We start from the raw sequence: 26,362 nt of genomic DNA, 5'->3' as shown, positions 1-26,362 counted from the left end.
TTACCCTGTGGTCACTCGAGATACATTTTAATTGACACGTATCAGGAAGATGTGGTCCCTCAAACTACCATTCAGGTTCCGGAGTCAGGCTTCCCACAGCCCCCCTACCCCCAATAATGGAGGCTACAGGCCTAAATGCACCTGCCTCAGTCCTGTGGGAGAGTCAAGTCTCTGAGAATGCCTTCTATACCCCAACCCTGTCCTGTGCAATTAGATCATGAATGAATGTTCTGTGTGACCCCGGTTTGGCTGTGAGAAACCCTTGTTTGTGAGAACCCCTTGTTCTGTGAGAACAAGGCTCTGACCTGGAAAATCCCAAAAGAAGAGAAATGACACGGCGCATGGGGCAGGCAGCAGAAACTGGAAAACAATGAGTCCCAGAGTCACCATGCATCCACCAGGACAGTCCCTTCCCTGACACAGTGAACCTGAATCTGACCCATCCCTCCAGCAGTGGATGAAACTTAACACAACTTGGACCTCTTGGCACACATACACAGCCCCAAGAATTCGGGAGCAGAAGCCCCACACAGACGCTGCCCAAGCAGTGTCTCTGGAAGTGACACATGTTCTAATAAAGTATTCTTTGCCCCCACACCCCTAGAAACAAAAGCCTGTCTTAACCTGGCACAAAAAGGGTTAAAATAAACTGTAAACCTCCATCAGCGGGAAGAAGGCTGCTTATTGGCACACAGAAAAAAAATTTTTTTTTGGATTAGAAACCCTATCCATCAATAACCCACTGTGTGGCTCTTAGCTATCTCTCTCTCTCCCAAGAAGCTACTCTAAACTCAAGCACTGGCTCTTAGGCGCTCTGCATTCTCCTTGGTTTTCCAGCGCCTGTGCTATTTCTGCTCTGCTGTTCTCCTGAATTCCTCACAGGCCCAGAGTGTGATCTAGAGGCAGCTAGGCACAGAGCTTCCACGGCGTGAGAACAATGTCATGTGAAGTCTTCATCAATGGTGACCGCCCTGGTCTCGATCAGGGCATCTCGGCGTTCAGATTTCAGAGGCGGTCGGCGTCCTGCCTAAGAATATCTAAGGCCGAGGCTGGCCCTGAAAAGCTACTGACACCATAAAGGGATCTGGTTGCTACTAGCTCAATGCCTCAGTAGCTTGTCTCCATGACAGGTTGTGACCTCCTCTCAGATCAGTTCTGTGAGGCAGGAGTGTACACTGCTTGCTGAGCTAGCAGAGAAGAGCACACACACACACACACACACACACACACACAGAGTAAGGCTGCCTGTAGTGGGTTGTCTGGTTCTTTCAGATTGTCCCACTGAGCCTCAGTGCCCCATGAGCACCTGTTAGAGGGAGAGTGGCTGTACCAGACAGGTGGCCTCATCCCCCGAGCACTCCAGGTTTCTGTTTAGTTCTGTCTGTAAGTACTTTACGAGCTTTTCGGTGGCTCTGTTTGCAGCAGAGGCAACCTTAGGATTATGTGGTTTGCAAAGGAAAACAAACCAGCAAAAGGCTGTGTCAGAAGCCCCAGCACCTGCTAGCTGAGAGCCCACTGCACACTCAGATGCAGTCTTCGAGCAAATAATCACAGGGGTTTTCCACACAGGAGTGACCCAGGATGGGAAAGGAAGCCTGCATCTCTAAACTGGGAAAGGGGAAACCTTTCTGCGGGGCCAAGACCACCCTAGAGAGATGAAAAAAATCACTTTTCTTATCTTTCCGCAACCAGGGAAAGGAGCGGCAGCAGGACCTCTACCTATCCTACCTAGATTTAGTTAACCCGGGAGCGGCCGACTCCATGTCAATGCAGTATCTGTCTAGTTTAGTAGCGTGCCCTCAAAGACCGTCTAGCCAGCCAGCATGCCGGGATAATGGCAAACCAGACACGGCACTCACACAATGTGGCTCTTTTCGAGGACAGGTCCGAGAACTCCAGGGGACATCTAAAACCATGGTAGATCAGAACCCTAGAAATAACGTTTTTGTTATGCCCATGATTAAGCCTAACTTATAAGACTTGGTAGGACATTTAACAATGGAGAATCAGGCACATGAACTGTAATGTCATTGAATATCCGCAGGCCAGGGCTGGCTGGAGTCCCTGAACTCACAGGTCAGGGAACTGTGCACTTAACTTCTGGCAGTCTGGCTCCAACACAGGAGCAAGCTGGGCACTTACCGAGGACTCGCTGTCCCTAATGAGGAAGTCGCCCTCGACGCCCCGCTCATTGAGCGCACACTCGGCCTGGTGCCGTGTCACGTTGCCATAGTACCATTCACGGCCAGCAAATCGCCCGCTGGCTGAGGGCCCGGTGTAGCTGATCTGTGGGGTGTGCGTGGGGTGCAGTGCAGGCCCGTCACTGAGGACAACCACGTAGTTTTTGGGAACCAGGCCCACTTGGCCTCGGGCATTTTTGCATTTCCACCATTCAGGGTCATTCTCCGGCTTCTCAATCACCTCCATGGTCTCCCCCTTCTCGAAACTAAGCTCCTCCTCGGTGACCGAGCTGAAGGGGTACAGCGTCTGCACCACGTGCAGCACCCGTGCACCTTGCCCATTGCTCAGGGCCGTACCCCGGCGCAGGCTCAGGAAGCTGGGGGCCTCAGCAGCAGCCTCGTCCGCCTCCTCCAGCACATAGTTGGAGGGAAACCAGCCGATTTGCCCGTTGAAGCTGCCACGCCACCAGCCATCACTGCATTTCTCCATAACTGTGACGCGGGAGCCCTTCACCAGGGACAGCTCGTCCTCTCGTTCCGCTACGTAGGCGAACTTGACGAAGGCTGGGATGTTGAGGTCATAGATGCGGTCAGCACTGCTGCCATTGGCAGGGTACTCAGCGTCAGTACTTGGCGTTGGGGACGCATCCCGAGCACTGGGCTTCCTGCGCGTCTTTCCGAGGCCTGTGAAGACACGGCAAAGGGTTTAGTTGGCACATGTTGTACACCATGCTATGCTGTCAGGGCATGGAAGTTTTCAGCGGGCGTGGGGTGGGGTAGGACGCACCAAGACTGGTTACCAATGGCATCGACTAGCTGGAAAAGGAAACAGTCCAGCTGTGTGGCACAGATATGAAGTTATTAAAAGCTGATACTTACCGAAAGTGGTCTGTTCCCTTCTACCCATTAACAAGTGCCAGTAGGTCTATGACGCGAAAGACAACAAGAACAGAGAAAAGTAAATCCTGAAAGAAAGGCATAAAGGCACAAAAAAGGTGCCTGCACTTTTGCAATGCGTAAGAAGTTGGACTAAATGAATTTAAAGAGTGGGTGAGGGCTAGGCCGGAGGAACTTGGATTCTCCCCTTCATACCCCTACCTCCCTTCTAAACAGTTTGCCCTCCTGTCGCCTGGCTGCATGCTGGACCTTCCGCCTTCCTTCTCCAGTCCCAATCCCTTTGCTAACAAAACACTGAACTTTGTTTTTTCTACAACAGACTGACAAATTAGTAAAAGATTTGCTGACATACTGAATCCAGGAAGACTGACGAGAGCTTATTTTTTCTCCATTATTTTATTTACGGGTTCACTTTACATCCTGATCATCACAGCCCCCACCTCTCCTCCCAAAGCCTCTCCCCCCTCCCCCTTCTCCTCTGAGAAGGGAATCCCCCTCCCCCATACCATACCCCGGCACCTCAAGTTACTGCAGGACTAGGCAATATCCTCTCATTGAGGCCAGACAAGGCAGCCCAATTAGGGGAATGGGATCCACAGGCAGGCAAGAGTCAGAGACAGCCCCACTCCAGTAGTTGGGGGACCCGAATGAAGACCGAGCTGCACATCTGCTACATATACTTGTATGTCCTAGGCTCTAGGCTACAGGAGGCGGCCAACTCATGCTCCATATCCCCCACTGCAGGCCATCTCAGCTACGGCCATGTTCACAGACTCCCTGGAGTCCCCAGGTCTCTGACTAGATGGCTCAGCTGTTAAAGGCTAGGCTCACGGCCAAAAATATGTAATTGAGGATTTTGATGGAAAACCTGTATGGCCTTCCTTCTAGAATTCGATATATTTTATCAATGTGTTTTCTCAAGAGACAAGCCTTCACATCCATTTCTCAAGGACCCGAGCCATATTTACTGGCCATAAATAGCAAGCTCATATAAGCATGGCCGAGCAGAAATCCTATTACTCCATTTATACCACATACAGGGACAAGCTGTCTCCAGAACCCTTATCCTTATAACTAGAGTCCCAACAACCAACTCCTGATCCAGGCACCAACAGTGGGGTCCTTCCTGTTGTCCTTAATAAATCCCACCCAGAACAAACATGCCTAGTATGTGCCATCTTGAACCAGTCCAGACGCAGCACACACTGGGGTATCTGTGCCAATCTGCATGGTCAGCAACGCATTCCTCTTTCCAAATCTCATGTTGATCATAAAATCGTCCCTTACAGAGCTGACCTGGGGTGTGTGCTGCTGCAGCTTGCTTTGCATACGTCACACGAATGAGAATATCTAGAATTAGCCCATTGGAAACTTCCCAACTGTTGGCAAGCCATGTACTGGGGCAGGTAAAGTCTTACACTATGCACAGTAATGGCTTTACCTACGGATTGTTCAATTATCTTTAAACTCCAACACTTTGGCATAGGGGAAAGAAAAACAGAACAAAGAAGGAACAGAAAATGCCAGTGAAAAAATCCCTACACAAAACAGTTGCAAGATGCTGTTCTCAAGGTCTCAGGAGCAAGATTTAACACCTACACCGAAGATCTGTATTCAGAGAGAAGTTTCAATTCTCTGAAATCTATTACCATAAGATTATGGTACTGGGCTTAGGGTAGTACACATTTATATACTACTTTCAAGGCCCTGTTTCCCCACCAGATAGAAGGGGAAACAGGTTTCCCTAGCCCTTCATTTTGAGGCCTCTCAATGTCCTTATACCTCCTAAGATCAGGGGGTAGATAGGGTGAGGTTTGAACTGAGGCAGACCACAAAGGCTCAGGCCATAGCATCATGGCCAGCTCCTGTTGTGGGCAGTAAACCCTGAACCCTATTGTGTTCTACCAAAAAGACTATAAGCAAGTATCTATGTGCCTGGTATTTCCTTCCTGCCAGACTGGAGCAGCTACGGTGCTGTTTCCTCTCCACAGGCTTCAGAACCTCAGAGGGTCTGACTGGACCAGCTGAGTTGTCCCACATCAGTCAGCTACCCTCCCCAGCGCAAAGCTGCCCAGCATAAGGTTTGCCAGCTATCGAAGGTGACCAAGGTGCTAATGACGCCACCTCTGTAGAGCCTTGAGAAAAGACAAGCCACAAGTTAGCGTCCTGTAACAACCCGCACTCCGTGAGATGGTATTTTTCATTCTCTGAGCAGATAGATGGCAGCTGATTAGCTAACAGCTGAGCTGCATTTGCAGGCGAGCTATGTGTTTCCATTTTCATGACTTTTTTTTTTTTTTTTTTTTTTTGGCATCAGAGAGGTGTTAGCTCTCTGGTCCTGAGCTACAGTTTTTACTGATGACAACGGACACATTTTAACTTTCCTGGATAAAATTAAACAAAGACTGAGTTCTAATAAAAGTTTGAATATATCATACATTATTAATGACCGGAATTTTAAAGTCAAAATCTCTTCCCCCAAAGATGAAGAGCTGTTACAACAAACACCTCTGAGACGCGTTCTGTCATCTTCCAGCTAGGAGCCTGCGATTTAAGAGAAAACTGTCAAACAAATCTGATGGTTATGAAATATACTCAAGTGAACTCATGCAGATGCAGTGTGCTTGAATTTCGGGAACTCTGGGGCAAGTCGGTTAGTTTTGCCGCTAATCCTATCTGTAACGTTAAATAATGTTTAACCAAAATAAAAAAATATATATTCCTTACTTTAAGCTGTTGTGATTAGAGGGTATTAACGTGTAGGAATTTCTGCCATTAGAGTTAGTTGTTATTAATGTTATTGTTATTAATATATTATTATTATTATTACTAAAAATTTTGAAAGGCCCTTGCTATGAAAGGCTATGAGATCTGACTAAGGGAGGTAGAAAGTGACCACAGATAATCCGCTGTGAGAGGAAGCATTTAATATTTGGCTTTTAGAGCAATTTCACATCACTGTGTGCTGACTTGATTTTCATCTAGTTCTGTGGTAATGCTGGTAAGATCAACTCAGTTACTTCAGAATAAAGTTTAAGATAATTTAATAAAACTTAACAGAATAGGTGAGAGAAACCCCAACTTTGCTATGTGTTCTGGCTAGAGTTCTATCAGCTTAGTACAAGCGAGAGGAATTTGGGGAGAACCTCAAGCAAAATCAATGTCCTCGGCATTGGGCAAGCCTGCAGGTCATTTTCTTGATTAGTAACATGGGCGATCCCAGCTCCCTGGGGATGATGCCACTTCTGGGGAGAAAGTAAGTAAGCTGTGGTCCTCTACCTGTGGATCACGTCCCCTGTGGGGCTGAACCACCCTTTCACAAGATTGTTTAAGACCATCAAAAACCACAGGTTTTTACATTATGAATTACAACTCTGATGATAACTGTAAGAATATTTGGATAGATTGACCATGTAAAATTACAAGCCTCCAAGTTTTAACCTGGTCAGCACTTCTTAAACCCTCTCATATCCAAGGCTTTTCCATCTGGGTGATCAGGTCTCCTGCCTGCACTCCTGCTCCAGAAGGAGTACATGTGGTATCCAAGCTTTCCAGGGACAAGGGAAGGCCATAGGCAGCAGATGCCAGCAGCACTGGGCACTTAATGAAGGGTGGAGATGATCAAAATAATTCCCAAAGGGACAGACTCCTCACAGCATGAACCACACTCCCAGAATCCTACATACGTACTCATAAGCTGACTTTAGTATTTTTCTCCTTTTAAACCCCGATTTCAGCTGATTTTTGTCTCATCAACCGAGTCCTGAGAAAATCAAACAGCCTTCCTCCTCTATATTCACTCCCCTCCCCCACCTTCTTTAAAGTACCAAACCACTGGTGCCTATTTGTCAAAGTGCTGCCTGTGGACAAGCAAGCAGAAAACAACATGCATGGCTTGAGGCCCCCTGAATTTTGTCATGGGAGAGACAGAAGGTAGCAAACAGAGGCCCCATTCATGTTCATGGGCTCCACGCACCACTGAGCCTACGATGTCTCCGGCTTCACTGCCCAGAGTTCTATGATCAATCTACGACTGAGAGTATCTAGAGCCAGAAGGCTTTGCCCACCAGTCAGCCTGTTTTCTGCAAGCTATCTAACGTGGTGGAGAGTGGCAAGCTGCATTTTACTGTGGCCGATGTCTTAGAAAGTATCAAAGAAACCTCAGTCATGACTTACACAATTGTGGTCGGCTGCTTTGGTTCTACAGACACCTAATTATGCCAGTAATGATTTTCAGATGTTTGTGTCGTAGTAGAAGTGAGATCTGAAAGGCCAGTGAGTTTTTTTTTTTTTTAATGGAAACCAGACCATCTCTCCATAGATGAACACCAAAGGTGGGTGGAACACAAGGAACTGCTCAGTGTTGTATGATAAGCATCTAGTCACTACTCCACCACTGTGGGCTTAAGAGAGTGACATGGGGACAGTCACGTCTTCCGATATCTGTAGACCCCTGCATGATCTCGTGGACAGCAGGTGGCTCTTAGGCTGTAGGAGATTTCAGGGACATTCTATCAGACTACAGCTGCTCTCAGTAACTCCCAAAGCACTGAGCTAGGGTCAGCCATGGCTGCAAGGTAAATTTTTATAAACAGCACCTTTCTTCTCTGTCTATTCAAGGAAGATCTCTGCTTGTTTGCTCTTCAGAGCTTGGCCTGAAGCCAAGCAGGAAGAATGTCTCTCTGGCCCTCTGGACATTACAAATCAGTGCAGACGAGCCATTTGCCAAGACTCAAAGGACAGATGCCAACAACAACTCTTGCCACTAATTAGATCCAAATTGAATTTAACCAAAAATTTTCTTTATGCTAAAATGTTGTTGATACTATTATGACCAGAGAGTATTGATGTATGGGCATTTCCTCCATTAGAGTTAGGACCCATTACTAAAGTCAACTAAAAATTATGAGGCTTTTAATATTAAATGTCACTATGGTGACAAGTGCCATAAAAGGGGAGGTCCCTGTGAGTGTGTGGCTTGTAAGCCTGCAGGAAGCACTGGAGCTCATCAAGATGAGGACCAGGAGTGTCCATGGCAGGAACTGTAGACTATCTGGAGTCACGAGCAGATGGGCTTTGAGATGCTCCAAATGTAGAGGTCTGGGCTCAGCACAGAAAGGAGGAGCAGGGGACACAAATCAAGGGGCTGCACTAATTCCTGACACTGGAACAAATGGTGATTTCTTTCTAGGAGTGTGTGCCTTATAAAGGAGTACTCTACTGAGCCATAGGAAACTCCCAAGTTCAGAGCCAAATGCTAAGGATGGGAAGAAAGGGGCATATTTGTGAGTTGGGTGAGAACTGTTAGTTACTACTTGCCTTCTCTGTGCCTACGCAATCCCTCTTCCACTGGACAGCTGCACCAAGAGCCAGTCTGGGGACAGAGGTGTTAGGGCACATGGCCTTCCCTACAATCACACGGTTCCTCATGACCAGGACTCTGAACTTGAATGTCTACTCCTAACACATATGAAAGCTATGTTCTTTTCTTAGCAATCCAGTATGTAATGTGACTAAACATTTAAGACTGGGGAAAAATGATTTAGGAGGATCTTTTTAAGAAAACGAATGCAAAAGTCAAACAGTAACACGATGCCAATGAAGATACCTTAATTTCTCATTACAACTCTTGATGAAAATACATATTCAGTATCTCTCAACACATGTACCCAATCCAAGAGCATGAATATTTTGAGTGTGTAAAGTATGCATAAAATGTGGCACAGATTACACGTGACATTCTCCATTATGACTGGAAGTGCTAAGCCACCAGCAAAAACCTTAGCTTTCTAAGACTGAACTCTGTTGACAAAAACGGAACATTATAAATTAAAGTAAGTACATGTTCTTGGGGAAGACACAGGCAAATGCCATTCCTGCAGGACTGTCCCAGGCACCTTGGGATCCAGCTCTTTCATCCTGCCTAGCTCTTGGCCTTGGGAATTTTACAGCACCTCTTTTGTTCCTTGTCACCATCTACAGAGGATATGGATGGTGAAGGGGGCATGGTGGGTAAAGTAGCTGGGTAAAGTCCTGGGGGGAAGTGACTGGTACATAGCAAGAACCCAAGGGGCCATGGATTCGGGGCTGGCTGTAAATAAGGATTTAGATCAGTTAATGCTACAGTTAAGAGCCAGAGGTGAATCAAGTGGGAAAAGTTAGAGGCAAGACGTTTTCAACCGAGCTGCATGGATTTGTCCCCTACAACATTCATTTGCAGAAGTCACCTCCTTCCTGCCCTCAGGGTCGGAAGTAGCTAAGTATTGGTGTTCAGGAATAACCAGAGAGGCTGCTCAGAACAAAAGGTTTTGGTGTTAGGAGGACAGAGGCACCGTTTCCAAGGCAAGAGTCGCAGGACAGACTACTTGCTGTTTTGGGTGAAGGGCACACAGGTGACCAATGCCCAGTCCTGGGCATGGTGCAGTTCGAACCCCTTAGGTGTCTCAGCCACCGAGGTAAACATAGAGAAAAGGACCATTTCAAACACATGGATGGAGCTAATAAAAACCCACACCATATGGGGACACACAATGATGGGTTTACTCATTCCTAGGCATTTTTAGTTCATGTCCTCTGTTCCATGGCTTAAATTAATTCTTTAGAAAGTGGCCAAATGGTGAGTTGTAAGACGCCACCAATGTGTCGGTTATCCAGAAAGACAGTCCCGGGATCCTCAGGACCAAGTCCCAGGGTCTGCCATGGTCACCATGTCTGCCCCCATCCCTTATATATTACAGCAGAGTATTTGCACAGAACAGAATGTAAACACATCCTCCCTTATAGTGTAAGTCAAGAACTACCCCCTATAATGCAAGGGCTACGTAGATGATATACTGTATTGTATGGAATCAAGACAAGAACAGATGCCTATACACATATAAACACAATAATATTCCTGATTATTTTCAACTTGCTCCTGTTTGGTAGATTCTTTAGTGTGGAACCTGTGAACAGAGACAGGGACTCACAGTAATGAATCTGACCTTCTGTCCTTTGTGAAGACACAAGAGGCTACGACAGCCCAGCGGGCAGAGCAACATGGATTTCATGCCCTCTACTGTTAGCTCCACGCCTGCTTCTCTAGGTTCTCTTAGGAAACCCCTCCCACATCTCACGGTCTCTCCTAGATTCTGTCCTATTAGTAATTAAAAAAGAAACAATCTGTTTCTATTTTCTAATTACCCTCCCACTAATCTGTCCTAAGTTCTTTTACATTTTTGGTCCGAGATACTTGGAAACCTCATGGGATACAAAAACAAATTTGAGTTTATTCCGAGTGTCTGGCAGTACAGCACTATACACGTTTCCATAGCATTCCAGCAGCAGCAACCCACGTGACAGGGTTTAATGGGTTCTGAGTGACAGTGCTTGTGTATAACTCACGCATGCACAGTCTAGACAGTACAGCACAGAGCGGGTGAAGTCACGCCTTCGGGAGAAGTCTGGACACCTGAGACAGAACTGGGAGCCCACGTTTTTAATGTTGCAATACAACTTTTGCTCGGGTGTGTTGGGCTTTGTCCTGACCTTTAATGAGGTGGTTTCACTGAGTGGCTGGGCCAGGAAGCAAGTTTTAGGGCAGGATGGCTACCAGCATTGCTTTCCTTCCTAAAGAGCCGTGAGTAGAGAAAAGCCCAAGACGTCTACAACAAACGCGCTGCCACAAGTCCGCATCTCCCTCAACGGGAAAAAAACTCCAAGCATTCCAACAGAACCAAGAAGTACAGGACTATCAGAAAACGGAAATACCCTGGCCAGTGTCAGGTACCCTTCAGACAGAGGCCACGTGCTTTATGGAACCACAGAGAGCAGCAAGGGGCCATCCCAGCAACTTCACTGACATGTATGCAAACACCAAGAGACGAGATATAATTGCTAACTGGTTCTTTCAGAGCCAAGCGACACCAGGGGATGTTCTTCTTCATCTGAGTTTCCCACACATCCCAACTTTCTTAAAGGTATGCCTGGAGGCAACTCACGGTTTAGGAAATGAAGCCACTTCGTGGATTATTTGTTTTTTTACATTTTTCATGAAATATATCTCTTCTGTTTTCCCTTTTCCTGTCTTTACTCCTTTTGTGTTCTCACCATTTTAAACTGATAGCCTCTTTACACAACACACACACACACACACACACACACTCACACACACAAACACACACACACACTCACACACACACTCACACACACACACTCACACACACACAAACACAAACACACAAACACACACACACACACCCCATGGACAAACACATAAATACAACTTGCTGAATCCATTTTCATTGTGTGCCTCTGTGTGTATTCAGATCTAATTACTCTGTACTAGGGACCATCACAGAAATGACAGACACGGTGCAAAGGCGGGATAGCTCCTGTATCTACGTCTCAGTGAAAGCCACGGAAGAGGGCTGGAATGTTGTAAGAACAGAATGTCAGGTCTGCTGTGAGACTCCCTCTCTTAGAAATGGCTGCATTAACAAGCCCCGAACCATGACAACATCACACGTATGCCATCAGCATATGAATCATTTGAATGGATGCCTCTTACTTCCTGTCCTGACATTATACAGCTGGGCAATTATTAATAAATAAGACTTTGGGCCAGAGCTGATATCTGCTGAAGCAGCTCTTTGCTAACACTTGAGGGGCTACAGCTAAGGGTTGCAAATCAAAACAGCACCATGGTGCAGCCAGGGAACAATCAAGTCGCCAATATGAAGTCCACAGAAAGCTTTCTCCCTGGGGTCCGAGAGACTGAAGAACTGCAGAGAGTGAGGTCAGGCTTCACTGGGTTTGAATTTCAATCTCATGACTTACTGTGTGGTCTTCGGTACAACAATAACTTCTAAGACTCAATATTTTACCGAGAAATGAGACACTCACTTCTCTTGTATGGGCGAGAAAAAGATTAAATAGGTAAAGATTCAGAACCCTGGAGGGTGTCAGTGGGGTACTGGTGCAAAAACAGACCTTGCTGACCATTTTATGAAAACACACATGAAGTCAGCTGGGGACCTGGTCTGGGTTTTCTGCTATGAGCTTTCTGCTGGGCTTCAGGGAGACCACACAATGCCCAGCTGGAGAAGGAGTCCACACCTGTATGCCAGCTCCTGCGTGCTATCAGGAAGTTCTTTAGCCCTTTTCTGCCAGGGGATGAAGCAGTGAGAGCTTCTAACTGACAGGATGTGGTCTTCTGTTAGCCCCCCCCCCCTGGCATTAGCCTATTGTTAACTCTTCAGTCACCTGCAATCAAAGATGGGGGGTGGGGGAGGCAGCTGCCCCTAAGCACTCAAGTTTTTCACAAAGCTCAGGAGTTCTGGGTTCAGCAGGCCAAAGCCATATCTAGAGAGGACAAAAAAATATACACTGAAGAAGCCCGGATGCTGAAGGCCAGTCATCAATACAAGAAAAATGGTGGAAAGGCTGGGTTGAGGGAGGTACTTATGATACACCTCAGAAATAATCAGGTCTTTGCTGTAGTCACCAAATGAAAATGATTTAAATGACTCTGAAACCTGAAACTCATAGAAACCAAGCAACTATGTTCCATGACTTGGCCTCCAGAACTATGTGTAACAGCAGACTCTGGGTACAAGCAGTAGGGCACGGGTGGAGGCCAGAGACGATATTAACATCTTCTTCACCATTTCTGCCTGTTCTCTTCAGACGGTCTCTCACTTAACCTGGAGCTGGGTGAGTGGTCAGCAAGCTCCAGCTCCACCCCACCCCACCAGTGCAAGGGGTGCACACACATACATACATCATACATATATACATACATACACACACCATACATACATACATCATACATACATACATGCACATATACATGCATAAATGCATCATACACACATCATACATACACACATCATACATACATGCATCATACATACACGCATCATACATACACGCATCATACATACATGCATCATACATACATGCATGCATACACACATCATACATACATGCACACATGCATCATACATACATCATACACACACATCATACATACATACATCATTCATACATACATACATCATTCATTCATACATATATCATTCATACATACATACATACATACATCATACATACACACATACATCATACATACATACTTGCATACATGCAAATGTTCCTACTGAGCTGGGGTTCATGTCACAGCACCCTGCTGACCTGTAGGCCCAGGGAGGTCTCTAAAGAACTCCCTAAGTGGGTCTGTATGCTTTCAATGCAAAGCAAGTGACGGGAACCCCGTTTCCAGGACGCATTGCAGACAAAGCTGCCGAGACCACATTTTATCACCCCAGTACTACAAACCAGGGCATCCATCAAACTGGGGAATTTTACAGTCATTCATTATTACCATCTAATCTGGGACCTCATGCGATTTGTGATAATTGGGCCCTAATGTTTCCATGTGTAGAATGAAAAGTTTGTTGCTTCTCAACGGTTCTCCAACAACCCATAAATACCGACTTGGAGATACGTTTTCAATCTACTGCACAGAGAGGCTTGCCAATCAATCCAGACGGTCAGGCAGAACACGACTGCTGAAGTGTACTCTGGGTCTCCTATCTGGTGTTCTTAGGGAGGTGGGCCTAATGTCACAGGGCCATTCTCAGGGCAGGAGTGGGGTTACCTGCTTCTATATAACAGATGTTTCCAACTGACTACACACATTTTGCTTACCTTAACAACCCACGTCTATGTTACATGAAAAAAGCACATTGCCCACTGGCTGAAGAACGCCTTCCTGCTTTATGAAGCTTCCAAATCCTCTCTAGGCAGAATACTGGCATCTTTACTGTTGACAGGAAAATTGTATGTGGGGCGAGCTGATCTGGCAAGGACAGAATGTGGTGAGACTTGCAAGCTGTTTTGTGTTCATTCATCAGGTAAGTGCTGCAGGCATCTAATGGCCTGGCTCCTGCCCACTACTGCTTACGTCCAGCTCACTGACAGATGGATTGAAGACAAAACTTCGGATGACTAAGGCACTTGTAAGTGTCCTTTGTGGGAAGGCAGGTATGCCTGAAGACAAGCAAAACCTGATGGCACTAACAGGAAAGAAATTGCCTGGCCCTGTGACCTGGCCCACGGTTCCTACAGGAGACCATGCCACCCGAAGGAGAGGTGTGAGAATCAGGTACACACACTAGTTTACTATTCTCTAAACATATGAAGTCTGTATATAAGACTGTGGTCCTAATGTTACAAACGTGAGATGCTACATGTGTCCCCTCATGCTCAGAATCCGAGCACTTCAAAGGTTGAGTAAGGAGGACTTCTGGGCTGCTGAGAATTCACGGTCATTTGGGATTCATGGCAAGGCCAAGACCAGCCTGCGAGGCAAGCCCTTTCTGTCTTGGTGGGGTTAGTTATAAGGATGTCACCTGTTAATATAAGTGTTTAATTTTTACATAAAGAAATTCATTTACTAGTTCCCTCAAACTTTAAAACCAAACCTGACTGAGGCATGAAAGTCGCTGGTACATGGAATGTAATTTCCCTCCCGGAGAGGCGCTGTATCCTTAACAAACTTCTAAGAACTCACTGTAAAGCTTACTTTTCTATGACGAGCTCTTGTCTTTGTCTGTTGGAGGGCTTCCATACCAGGCGGGATCCCCTGATGGTGAAGCCTCCTAGGACCTGAGAGTTCCCGGAAGGGAACTTGGTAAAAGCAAAGAAAACGTGCACCACACCATGAGGCACACAGTGTCACCCTAGTGCACCAGCAGGCATGAGTGCAGGGGACAGATTTCAACCTTCCCCATCTCTCTGTCCATCCCTCCATGTACCCTGCTTTACGGCTTCACAGTCTCCCATCTTGGTCTGGATCAGGGTATGCCTGTCTCTTGACCTCTGCCTTTCTTCACCACCCCTGCCCCCATTTTCCCCTCATTCTTTCAGAGGTCACAATGCTTCTGCTCAATTTGCCTACTGTTCATCGTCACCTGAGTAAGGTTCAACTCCTTTGGAACTGTGGTAGGTTCTAGCTAGAATCAGAATGATAACAAAAACTGTGTCTGAGGCACTTGCAGAGAAATCTTAGAAAATTATCTCCCAGGGAGAAGTGTCTCCATCTCCAAAGGTTTGGCATAAGGCTAACATGGAGCCTAGACAGTTATACAGGCCAAGGCCAGCAGCCGGGAGAGAGCAGAACACTGCCTTCTGAACCAGCTCCTGACAATCCCGACTCTGCACGGGAACATTTTCTTGACGGCTCATGATCAGGATCAGAACACGAAAGGAGCTCCAGCAGATGAACATTTGCCCCACAGATTCAAACGGATTCCACAGTAGTACAAATTCCACACGAATGCCACCCCTCAGTTACAAGAAAGGGTAGGCAGGGTAAGTCAGTATTGTTTGGGTACCTCCGCACAGCAGAGACACTTTCCAGCTTAAAACTCATGCTCTAACTCTGAGGACACACCAGAGTCTGTAACTGAACAGGAAGCCATCACAGCTGCAGGGATACTATTTATATGCACTGTGTAGCAATGTGTCTCTGTTCTTCCTTGCCTGCCTAAGGCACCTTCTGATTGGTTAAAATAAAATTGTCGCTTATAGCAAAAAGGCAGACTAGAAGGAGAAAGGAATTCTGGGAGTATAAGGCACAAAAAGATTCACCACTAAGTTGCAGAGGAAGTTGGAAGTATGAAGCTGAGAAGATAACTGACAACATGCCAGACATGGAATAGAACAGGTTAATATAAGTTAAAAGATAGTTGGGGAGTTAGCCTACGCTAAGGCTAAAAGCATTGTGGGAAAAACCCAAACCAAAACAAAGTCTCCCCGTCATTATTCAGACCATGGACAGGCATAGAAAAACCCAAATGGTTACAATTAGTCTCAGGGGTTTATATTAAAAGAAATACCTGGGAGACAGGAGAATTACAGAAGGCATTTCCACCTTTCTGTAGCCTACAAACTGGGGAAAGACAGTCCGTATCAAAAGAATACTGTACAAAGAGATCGTGGTAAAGATGCCTCCCCTTCTTCTAGATACTGCCTCACAGCAGGAAGGCTGTACTCAGATGCCAGGGTCTCTCTTTGCCCAATAGCAAAGGCGGTCATGGCAGGTAAGAAAAACAAATGAGCAGGCAGCACCAACAAAGTACTAAACATGAAAACCCAGGCAGTGAAGTAGCTTCCCATGGATAAGGGTGCTTGCCATCAAATCTGCAGACCAGATTAGCTCAATCCCTGGGACTTACATGGTAGAAAGAAAGAACAGATGCCCGTGGGTTGTCTTCTGACCTACACATACATGTTGTAGCACACACACACCCCCCAATTTTGTATGTTGTATGCATGCATAAAACGTAGAAAAAAATTAATCAGGCTACTTCTCCCTGAATCCCAAAGGCCTCCTGGTTATGAAAATCAACTCCTATTAATAAATATGGATATCTAAAACACAGTTTAATCTCTATTTTTGCAACCTTTCATGCTTAATGCAAATGTTTTCCAAAGAACTGTGTGTTGAAATGGAGACAGAAGTTCACAGAAGAGCTGTCACTCACTGAGGAGATTTGTTCTGCTTGGCATGGTACTGGAGGGCAGTGTCAGAGCCAAGGAGAGGAAGTTTGAGAAATGTAAGATTTCAATTCTATTTAAGGAAGCACTTTCTAACAATCTGTATTCTCCAAAAATGGAATTGGCCTTTCCTAGCAGTGTAAGCATCCCGGCAGGGCGGGATGGCAGCCTGTCGGTGACAGGGGAGCAGGCCCAGCACCAGCAGGAAGACGCACTGGTTTGCTCTGTAACTTAGGGTCGTGAAACAGGAGGGACTGATCACACGCAGGGAAATCTGAATACACTGGGCAAACATAAGGCGTGGAGCACCAACCCGATGTCTATCTTTACTCTGAAGAAAGTCAACAGGCAGCCCCTCAGCAGCTCTCCATGGCCTGGGGGGCTACCTTATTCTACCTCCACGCCCTGTGCATTTTATGCTTTATAGAATTCTCAAGTTTTTGTTTTTAAAGGGAAACATGTCAACAATGCTCAACACCCTACAGAGGGTGTGTTAGAAAGACCAGCCACATACTCTCAGAACACTAAAGCACTGGCCCACTGAACCCGCTTCTTTATTTACCATACTCAACTAAGAATCCCAAGAATAGGACAGAAGCATTTCTTCCCAGTGAGTGTCTCAAGCAAAGGAAAAAAGTACACAGGGGAGAGAGTTTAGTGGAAAAAGACAGAGAATGCTAATAACAAATGGAATTTTTCCAGCAGTCTCAGAGTCTACACTAGCCACAGACATCCTGAGAAAAATCCAATCACAACACAAAATACCTCCCAATGACCGAAGGCTTCATCCACTGGCCTTTATGAATCCTACAAGGAAGAAGATGGATCCCGGGCAACCCCCACCACCATCACTGTGATTTTGTTTTCAATTTTCCCGTATTTCCCTCACCCTGCCCCCCTCCAGTAACACACAAAACAGCCTACATACGCTTAGCCCAGGTGATACTGGCTCACTTCCATGACAAACCTCAAGTGGCAAGTTAGCATTATTGCCTATCAACAACTTCATACTTACCCGAGGAGGCAGCAGCCGTAAACTGTCAGCTCAGTTTAGTTGTCCTTCCATAGAGCCCTCCCAAATATATTCTTAGACAATCTGAAGCAATGACCACGGCTGGTGAGCACAATGTGCCAATCACTGTGGTAGTGATGCCCTGTCTGAGCAGGTGCCATGGATTAATGTGGTTTGAATGTATCTCCTAAGCTGATGCTGAATTTAACCCCCACAGACGTAGTAAGGAAGATGAAACTGGTTCCTATCAAAGTGGTTAGAGGTGGGGCTTTTGGGTGATATTAGTTGCATAAATACTGGGGTTTACAGAGGGAACAGCATCAGAAAACATACACATACAGCTCTTTATCCTTCCTAGTCTCTTGCCATAAAGCACTTAAACCACACTAAAAATTTGCCAAGAAGGCAATATACATTGAGCCACTTGACTTTGGACCATGAGTGTAAGCCAAATTAAGCTTTATTCTTTATAAAGTAACCTAACCTCAAGCAGTTTGTTACAGTAACAGGAAATGAACTAACATACCGGAGGAAGAAAAGAGGCACGGCTGTGAAGAATGTGATAACTAAACAGGGCTTATGGAGATGTCTATCTGAGAGACTTCTAATGTCATGTTTTTAATCACCCCAACTACACAGTAACCATCTGCCTGAAACTGTGGAGTAAAATATCCTATCACCTACGACGAGGGAAAAAGTGCCTTCTCCTTCTTCTGTGTGCAGAGGCCAGTGCATGAGAGATTGAAAGCTAAAAGGCTGGTACACTGACAGGAAAAGCTACTGAACTTGTCATGATTCTAAGTCAGGGTCCTCTACAGTTTGGATTCAAGGGAACAGACAGCTGTGTGGAGTCCATAGAACACAGCAGAACTGATTTACCCAAGATCCCAAACTGTATAATTTATCCAGAAGATGATAGGGAGAGTATTTATCTTGATCTCAGTACAAAACCCAAGTAGGTAAGAGGCTATCAACATTAACATCTGGCCCAAAACCACACACACACACACACACACACACACACACACACACACACACACACACTACATAGAGCACATACATACATACATACATCCACACACCTACCACACATACACCACACAGCACATAATACATACATACACACTATACACAGCACATACATATACATAAATACACACACACTACACACAGCACATAATACATATACACACTACACACAGACACACAGCACACACACACTACACACAGCACATACACACATACACATACTACACATACTACACACACACTACACACATACACTATACACAGCACGCACACACTACACACAGCACATACATACATTCATACACACACATACGCACTCTACACACATACACTATACACAGCACACACACACACTCTGAAGGAGCAGTGTTATCCCCTGGCTGTTCCTGTGGGGTGACTTGCTGTTCCAGGTAGGTCTGGCCACTCACCTAGCGTGTCCTTGAGATTCTTCACCAGGGAGCCCTTCTTCAGGCTGTTCTTCCGCTCCACATAGTTGGAAGGCACGTAGCCCGTCCTGTTGGCCGCGTTCCTCACCCGCCACCACGTCTTGGAATCGTCCAGTAGCCACAAGCGTTCGTTCTTCCTGATGTCGAGCTCCTGGTCCTGCTGGGCAGTGTAGTCCCACTTGGCTATGACAATGACTTCTTCTGTCATCTTTCATGGAGTCCTTCTGCCAGCAAAGCATTTAAAGATGCTCATTAGCTACCTGAACACCTCTCCTCTGACAGATTTGAAAAATTGTCAGCGACAGCTCCCATGACCACACTGCCACCAGTCTCCTTCCGGCCCCTTCAAACACTTGACCTTAAAATGACCTACCCGTAAGCTCTAGTGCTGCTGAGAAACATCTTGTAATCAAAGCCTGCAGTCCCTCTCAGGGCACTAAATGCACTGCGCATTTTACTGAAGCTAGATGCAAAATTGGGGGGGGGGGGATACTCAAAATAACAATCTCATAATTAAAGTCCGAATTTGACAAGTGACACCTGCCCCTCATAGCACTAGTATTCTCAGCATATGCTGAGGGGTTTGAAGATATTTAATAAATATAACACACCCAAACTAATCCAATAAGCTCAAATTCAATTAATGCAATGTGGTCGCTTGAGACGGATGGTAAAATACACAAAGAAAAATTTGTATAAAAAACTGTTGAAATGTAAGCGAAGCCCAGATAACAGCAAAGCACCAGGTTAACTAGTTTTAACAATTCCATACGATATGTTAATCCTGGAGAAATTAGCTAAGGGCTAACTTTTTGCATAAATAAGCGTACTACGACTTTTCTATAAATATAAAATTATCCTGGAAAACAGAGCAATACTTAGACATTTACTACTTTATTCATAATTGCCCAAACTTGGAAATAAACAGATACCCTATAGTAGGTGAACTGATGAACTGTCTACCTGACAGTGGAATATTTAAGTGCCAGGGAAAAGGAGGAGGAAGTGCAGATGCTTCCCGGAAGCGAAGGCAGGCAGTGAAGCCAGAGAGCTGGGCATGTGGATTTGGACACGGGTCTCCTCTGGACAAACTTCACTGCAGTCCCTGGAATCCTGTTCTCTACAGCTTGTGTCCATCTCTGCATCATCCGGTGACATCCACCTGACACCTGACCAGGTTCCTAGACTCCCGCCATGCTGCTGTGATGGCTGGTCACCTGGCCTCGTTAGCCAGAATCCTGTTAGGTGGGCTCATCCAGGATCGTCCGTTCCTATTCTTCCTCTAGCCTGGCTGTGAACCCCCACTTATCTTCAACTGGGGAGTCGAACCCTTCCCGACTGTAGAACTCTGTTGTAGAATTCCCTGAACAGTCTGCCCTAACTAGTTCTTATATATGACATTTTTAGGAAAGAACAATCTATGGAGAAAGAGGACCGGCGGGGGTGTGGGGGTTAATGCAGACAGATGGTGGATGCATGTATTTGTATTTGCAAATATATGTCAAGACATGTCTGTTGTCTTAATATGTCAAAATACATATTAAAACTACTCCAAAAGACAGCTTATTACAGCTGAGCATGCTTGCAGCTAACCATCAGACTGAATACAGGGACCCCAATGAAGGAGTTAGAGAAAGGGCTGAAAGAGCAGAAAGGGTTTTCAACCTCATGGGAAGAACATTATCAACCAACCAAACCCTCCACAACTCCCAGGGACTAAAACACCAACCACTGAGCACATACGGAGAGACCCATGGCTCCAGTTGCACATGTAGCAGAGGACAGCATTGCCTGGCATCAATGTGAGAAGCAACCCTTAGTCCAGTGAAGGCACGTTTTCCCAATGTAGGGAAATGCCAAGGCACTGAGGTGAAGAGGGCGACTGGGAGAGGGTACAACTTTGTGGACACAAATTGAGGGTGAGGGAAGGATGGGAAGGGGGAGATAACATTTGAAATGTAAATACAGAGAGTATCCAATAAAATAATTTAAAAAACAACAGATATGGCACAAATCTGATGAAGTCAATCTGGGGAGTAGTAGACAGGAAAGAACACAATTCACACGGGTATCGCCTACTTCAGCAACTACACCCTACTGGGGTAGAAAAATCACACGTGTTCTTGCAGCAGAAATCAGTATTTAGTCCCTCTACTGACTGGATATGCCCTTTAAGTACAGAAGCAACAATAACAAGGTACTTGACCCAAACCCCTCTGTTCAGAGTCCTGATCTTACCTCATGAGTTCAGAGTCACAGGAAACCCACGGAGGCATGAATACATGTTCTACCACGTTCAGACACATAAGACTAGTTCATGTCTTCTCACTTATGAATTACCACATTAGATGAGAATCATTCAGGAAGAAGAAAATGCTTGTTAACTGGACATATAATGTACATGATATCCAAGAGGGTGCCGTTTACACAAAGTTCTTCTCAAAGCCGGAGAGAAAATAACTACCTGACATCTGAGGACCCCTAGTTCATAGCTTGAAGCTCACATATCTGACTTCTCTATCAGCTTAGACCTGAAAAGCATCACAGTGGGTATCTCTTTTAAAGTCAAGGGCAGGACCAATAACTAATAAAAATGGGGTTCAGAGGGGATTCCATTTAAGTTCCATTTAAATTCAGGTCTGTTGCTGAATTATATAATTTCCAAAATGATTTTAAATAGGAACAGATCACCATTTAAATCAGTTGATATGCAGCCAACCAAAGCTCTCCACTGAATTTCCTTCTGCATCAACAGTAGCTATGGGAGGATTTGGATGCATTTATTTCAGTGCATGCTGAATGCTTAAGGCTCACCAAAACACAGCTTCCTGCTAAGCCTCAGAACAGGGTATTGGAGAGGCCAGAAACATGCAGCAGTTGCTAAGGGATACAGCAGGAACCAAGTGTAGCCAAGAAAAAGCCACATGCACTGCAGGCAGCCAAACTGGAGGCAGAGAGGCAGATGCCCAGATACTGGATACAGAGACGCAAGACTTGGTGTTTTCTGGTTAGGCTTCAGTCTTGTTCTAGTGGGCTCTTTCCTTGTTATACCCTAAATCTTATTCCTACTCTGTTACCACTTATTGGAAATATGTTACTTGTTCTCATTTTATTGAAGTTCATAGTTAAGATTTGTTTCAGGTCTTGGAAAAGACTTTGGAGTTCTAACACTGTTGAGATAGAGTATGAAGTCCTTCCAAGTTAGAATGAATGCATTTTGCATTAAGAGGTAGCCATGAGCCTCTAGGGACCAGGGGAAAATATTACGATTCAAGTGCTGTGTTTGGGTGCTTTGTAGTGTTTTTTAAACTGTCAACCTGACTGGACTAAAAATCCCTCAGGGCATTAATGAGGCACAAGGATGTAGTGGGTTTGTTTCTGAAAATGTTTCCAGAGAGGTTTAGTTGAGGGAAGATCTATCCTGGATATGGGTGGTAACCACTCCATGGGCTAGCATCCTGGACTAAACACAAAGGAGAAAAGGAGAAAGGTGGCTGAGCCCCAGTATTCCTCTCCCTCCTTCCTGGTCAGGCCACAAAGCAAGCTGCTTTTCTGTGCCATGGTGAACTGCCTTCTTCTGATACGAGGCCAAACAAAGCCTTTCTTCCTTTGTAGGAGGTGGCACTGCTTGGGAGCCCTTCCTCTGTCAATCACATCAGAATATTCAAGAAAGGGCCAGGTACCACCCTCCCATCTTTTCCAGTGCCCACACTTCATCCCTTGGGTGGAATCTGTGAACACAACAAGAACCAAAGCAAAATCTTCTATCTAGGACCCAAGTTTTAAAACTGTCGGTTAGAAACACAGAAAGGGCTGCATAAAGTATGAAGGGCATGACCCATTGGGCAACGATCAAAGATTTATGGATGTGTGACCAAAGAGTAATTCAGAATCAAGTATGTCCTCATGCCCCAATGTGGGACACTACACAAACCCAAACACCTCAGCTCAGATTCCAGACTAGACTGAGATTCCTCTGTCTGTACAAAATCTTCTGTTTTTAAAGTAACAGAACGGTTTCATTATGGGGGGAGAAGACTTAACAGTTTCCTGCTGTTGGTCCTCTCTCCACGGAAGTTCCAAATTAGTTAAAAAAAAAGCTGAGTTGCTAACATGAGCTTCATAGGGGTGTTAAAAACTCAGGCTCGGTCATCGCCTCAAAATCTCCAACGATTTCAGACATGGCCCTACGTACCCGTTTGCCGTTTTGTACAATGTATGTCAAGCAGGGAGCTCAGCATTGATGATTATAAAATAAAAACACCAACTTTGAAAAATGTTAAAGATGATCTTTATCCTGTAGAAACAAAAGCTAAGTAGAGATTTAATTCTTCGTGAAAACTAAACAATCTCATCTCAGTAGTGTGCAAACTTACTCTCCAGTGGCGTGAGGTTGTACATGGAAATGTTGAGGAAGCCTTGATGTGGGGACTAAATTCTGAAATGGGATGGGCAACACGACCCCTCATCTAACCCAGAGAACAGCCACCGTTCTGGGCAGCGTCTTTTAGAAGACTGAGAATCAGAGATCGAGTGGTTTGTGTACTTTCAGAACCAGTATCTACACCTAGGACTATGGCTCCCACAGCTGTCAGGCAACACAAACTGGAATCTATGGGTGAAAAGGAGGAGCAGGAGCAGGAGGAAGAGGAACAAAAGGAAGAGCAGGAGGAGAAAACTGGAAGTTACATAAGAAAGGATGGAAGGATAAAATGGTGGCTGGGGTATGTGTGTGACTATATATAATGACTATATATGTTGTGACTATATATGTTGCAGTAAATATTAAACATTGATGGCTTATCTTTTTTTATCAGCTCCTGTGGTCTCACTCTGTGGATGACACTTTTATGGAGCCGAGTGCACAGACTCTGTCACTCAGTCCATGAGCCACACTCTCCACAAGGTTCCCGTCCCAGATGGTTCACTCTGCCCGCCCTGGTGCTTCTGCCCTGGCGTGTTTCTTTACCCCACTGCCCAGCACAAACTTGACTCTAAGGCCCAGTAGCTTTCTATACAAGTTTATAATCTCAGTCCATAAACCCTCTACACAATAGGATTACATCAAATAGACAAAGATACAAACTGCCCTTCTATATGAGATTAAAGACCTATAGAATCCCTTAAAATATTCCTGTCTACCTATCGCCAATTTCGGCCACCAGGATCCAGGTCTGCTTTTTCCAGTTCCATTTTGATTTTCTCCCCCAATCTCTATTCCTCTTACATTTTCCTACTTTTTCTCTGCCTACCTCTCCACTGTCCAACCATGTATCACCTTAACATCAACACACACACACACACACACACACACACACACACACACACACGACTATATGTGTAACTATATATATAGATGACGATATGTGTGACTATATTCCAAACATACATGAAAATCTCAAAGAAAAAATATTATTTTAAAAGAATAATAACGTTGATTTAGTTTGCTTTAATGATTAATAAAGGTCTCAATAAAGATATAAACTACTGAAGAACTGTCAATTTAAACCACGAGAAGGAAGACATAGGATCTCACAAACAAAATTCAAAATATATACACATAGACAAGCAGGCGGGCAAAGCAAGCCTAACATTTTTACTGGCAGGATATTGACTTGAAATGTCAGGAAAATATATCTGTGTGCATGTGTATGTAGACATACCAGAATGTGTGTCTGTGAGCAAGACCAAGAGAACAGGGATGGAGGGCCCACGCTGAGACCAAGTAGAGACAGATGCCATCCCAATGTCAATTTTCAACAAAATCTAAATTATTCAAATTATGTAACAACTTCACAGAGGGTCTCTGGAATTTTTTTTTTCCTATCTAACATATCATGCCTTGAGTGGTGGAAGATTGTAAGTGATCAACACACAAAAACTTACTCCAGACAGGCTTTGCAAGATGTGGTAAGCATGTGTCTGCATCCTATAAAGAGTATCTACAGGTTTATTGGATTACATGACCAACATGAATCGAGGTCACTAACTGCTCCCCCTGAGATGTGGAGATAATCCTGGATGATCCAGCAGGCTCTGGACGGCTACAAACATCCTTGCTAATCTGACTTGAGAAAATCAGAGAAAAAATTAAAGATGCCATGCTGTAACCAAGAGATGTCTCCAGACACCAGAAAAGGCTGTTCTCCCGGAGCCTCCCGGAGTGTAAGCTTATGGTGACGCCCTGAGTGGTGTCACCTAGTGGGACTTGTAAGGACTCTGAACTTAGAACACAAGTAAAGAAGGGGACACTGTCTTAGGGCATTTGCGTTGTGGGCCTTTATTCCTACTGCACTAGGAAGCTCATCTCAGTGAGGAGTTTTTCTTTGGAAACAGGAGCATCCTAAATCCTCCATGTATTGCAGTATTCCTGGTCCTTGATTCATGATCTACAAAAGCCCATTTGAACTATAGAGACTGACACGTGAATGGGTTTTAGAACCAACTAAAATTCTTGATTAACTTCAAGATGTGCGTAGATATAGACTAGTCAGATGCCAATTCATGTGACAGCATTTGGCAGGACCCTGGTCTCCTGTGAGGAAACAACGGGGCCAGTTGGTGGCTTTTTGCAGCACTGTTACTAATTACAGCGAATACACTTTAATCCTAACTAGGATACAATATGGAATCAAGTGGCTGTTCCAACTCTTACCAAGTTAATTAAGTTGTGACAATAAGCAAGGTCTCGCCACCTTCCTAAAACAGAACAGGCCATATATAAAACAGAAGAGATATAAAAGCCCTTTCCATGAACCATCTGCATGGTCAAGGGGTGCATGGTGACAGTCAACTGAGACCCATGTCCCAGTGTTTCATAAGATGGAGCACATCAAATGTCCACAAGGACCTTTTGAAATCGATGTTATCTTGTGATGCATTTAGAAATGATGGGGGTGGGGCTTGGGGTGTTCAGTAACTCACTTGAGTCCACAAAGTTAGAAAGCAGAGGATCTGGGGTTCAAACTCACCAGAGGGCACTTTCCACAAACCCACAGCTTCAATTACTATTCCCACTGCTTGCTAGTATAACTTGGCAGTAGAATTTTGCTGTTGTTCTAAAAAACTAAATCCCAGGGGGAAGATGGATGCTGATAAACAAAAGCCAGATTCAATTTTCTTTTGACGAATGAATAGGTGGAATTGCTTAGGGAGAAACACCAGGCCCTGATATCCTGGGGATGACTTGGGATGGGATTTGTGTTTTTAATATTTGATTAGAGAGAGGCAGAGTCTCCCGAGAGCGAGGCTCAGGC

The 26,362-nt window shown here is 45.2% G+C and overlaps 1 protein-coding gene across 3 annotated transcripts in view; it reads right to left on the bottom strand.

Annotated features, from left to right (window-relative positions):
• The window catches only part of NCK2 (NCK adaptor protein 2), a 108,839-nt gene that overhangs the window by 11,565 nt on the left and 70,912 nt on the right, over window positions 1-26,362 (bottom strand). For 2 of the 3 annotated variants that reach the window (XM_080916826.1, XM_080916825.1), the window contains 2 exons: window positions 19,089-19,330; window positions 2,143-2,864 (listed from right to left, as the gene is read on the bottom strand). In XM_080916826.1, coding sequence (XP_080772952.1) covers window positions 2,143-2,864; window positions 19,089-19,314 — 948 coding nt within the window. In that variant the 5' untranslated portion in view covers window positions 19,315-19,330. The remainder of the gene's footprint in view (window positions 1-2,142; window positions 2,865-19,088; window positions 19,331-26,362) is intronic. The other variant, XM_080916827.1, reaches the window with a different exon arrangement.

The sequence above is a fragment of the Micromys minutus genome, assembly GCF_963924665.1.
Source record: "Micromys minutus genome assembly, chromosome: 5".
Classification (NCBI taxonomy): domain Eukaryota; kingdom Metazoa; phylum Chordata; class Mammalia; order Rodentia; family Muridae; genus Micromys; species Micromys minutus.
The sequence above is the reverse complement of the archived record's forward strand: the minus strand, read 5'-3'. Positions and strand labels throughout refer to the sequence as shown.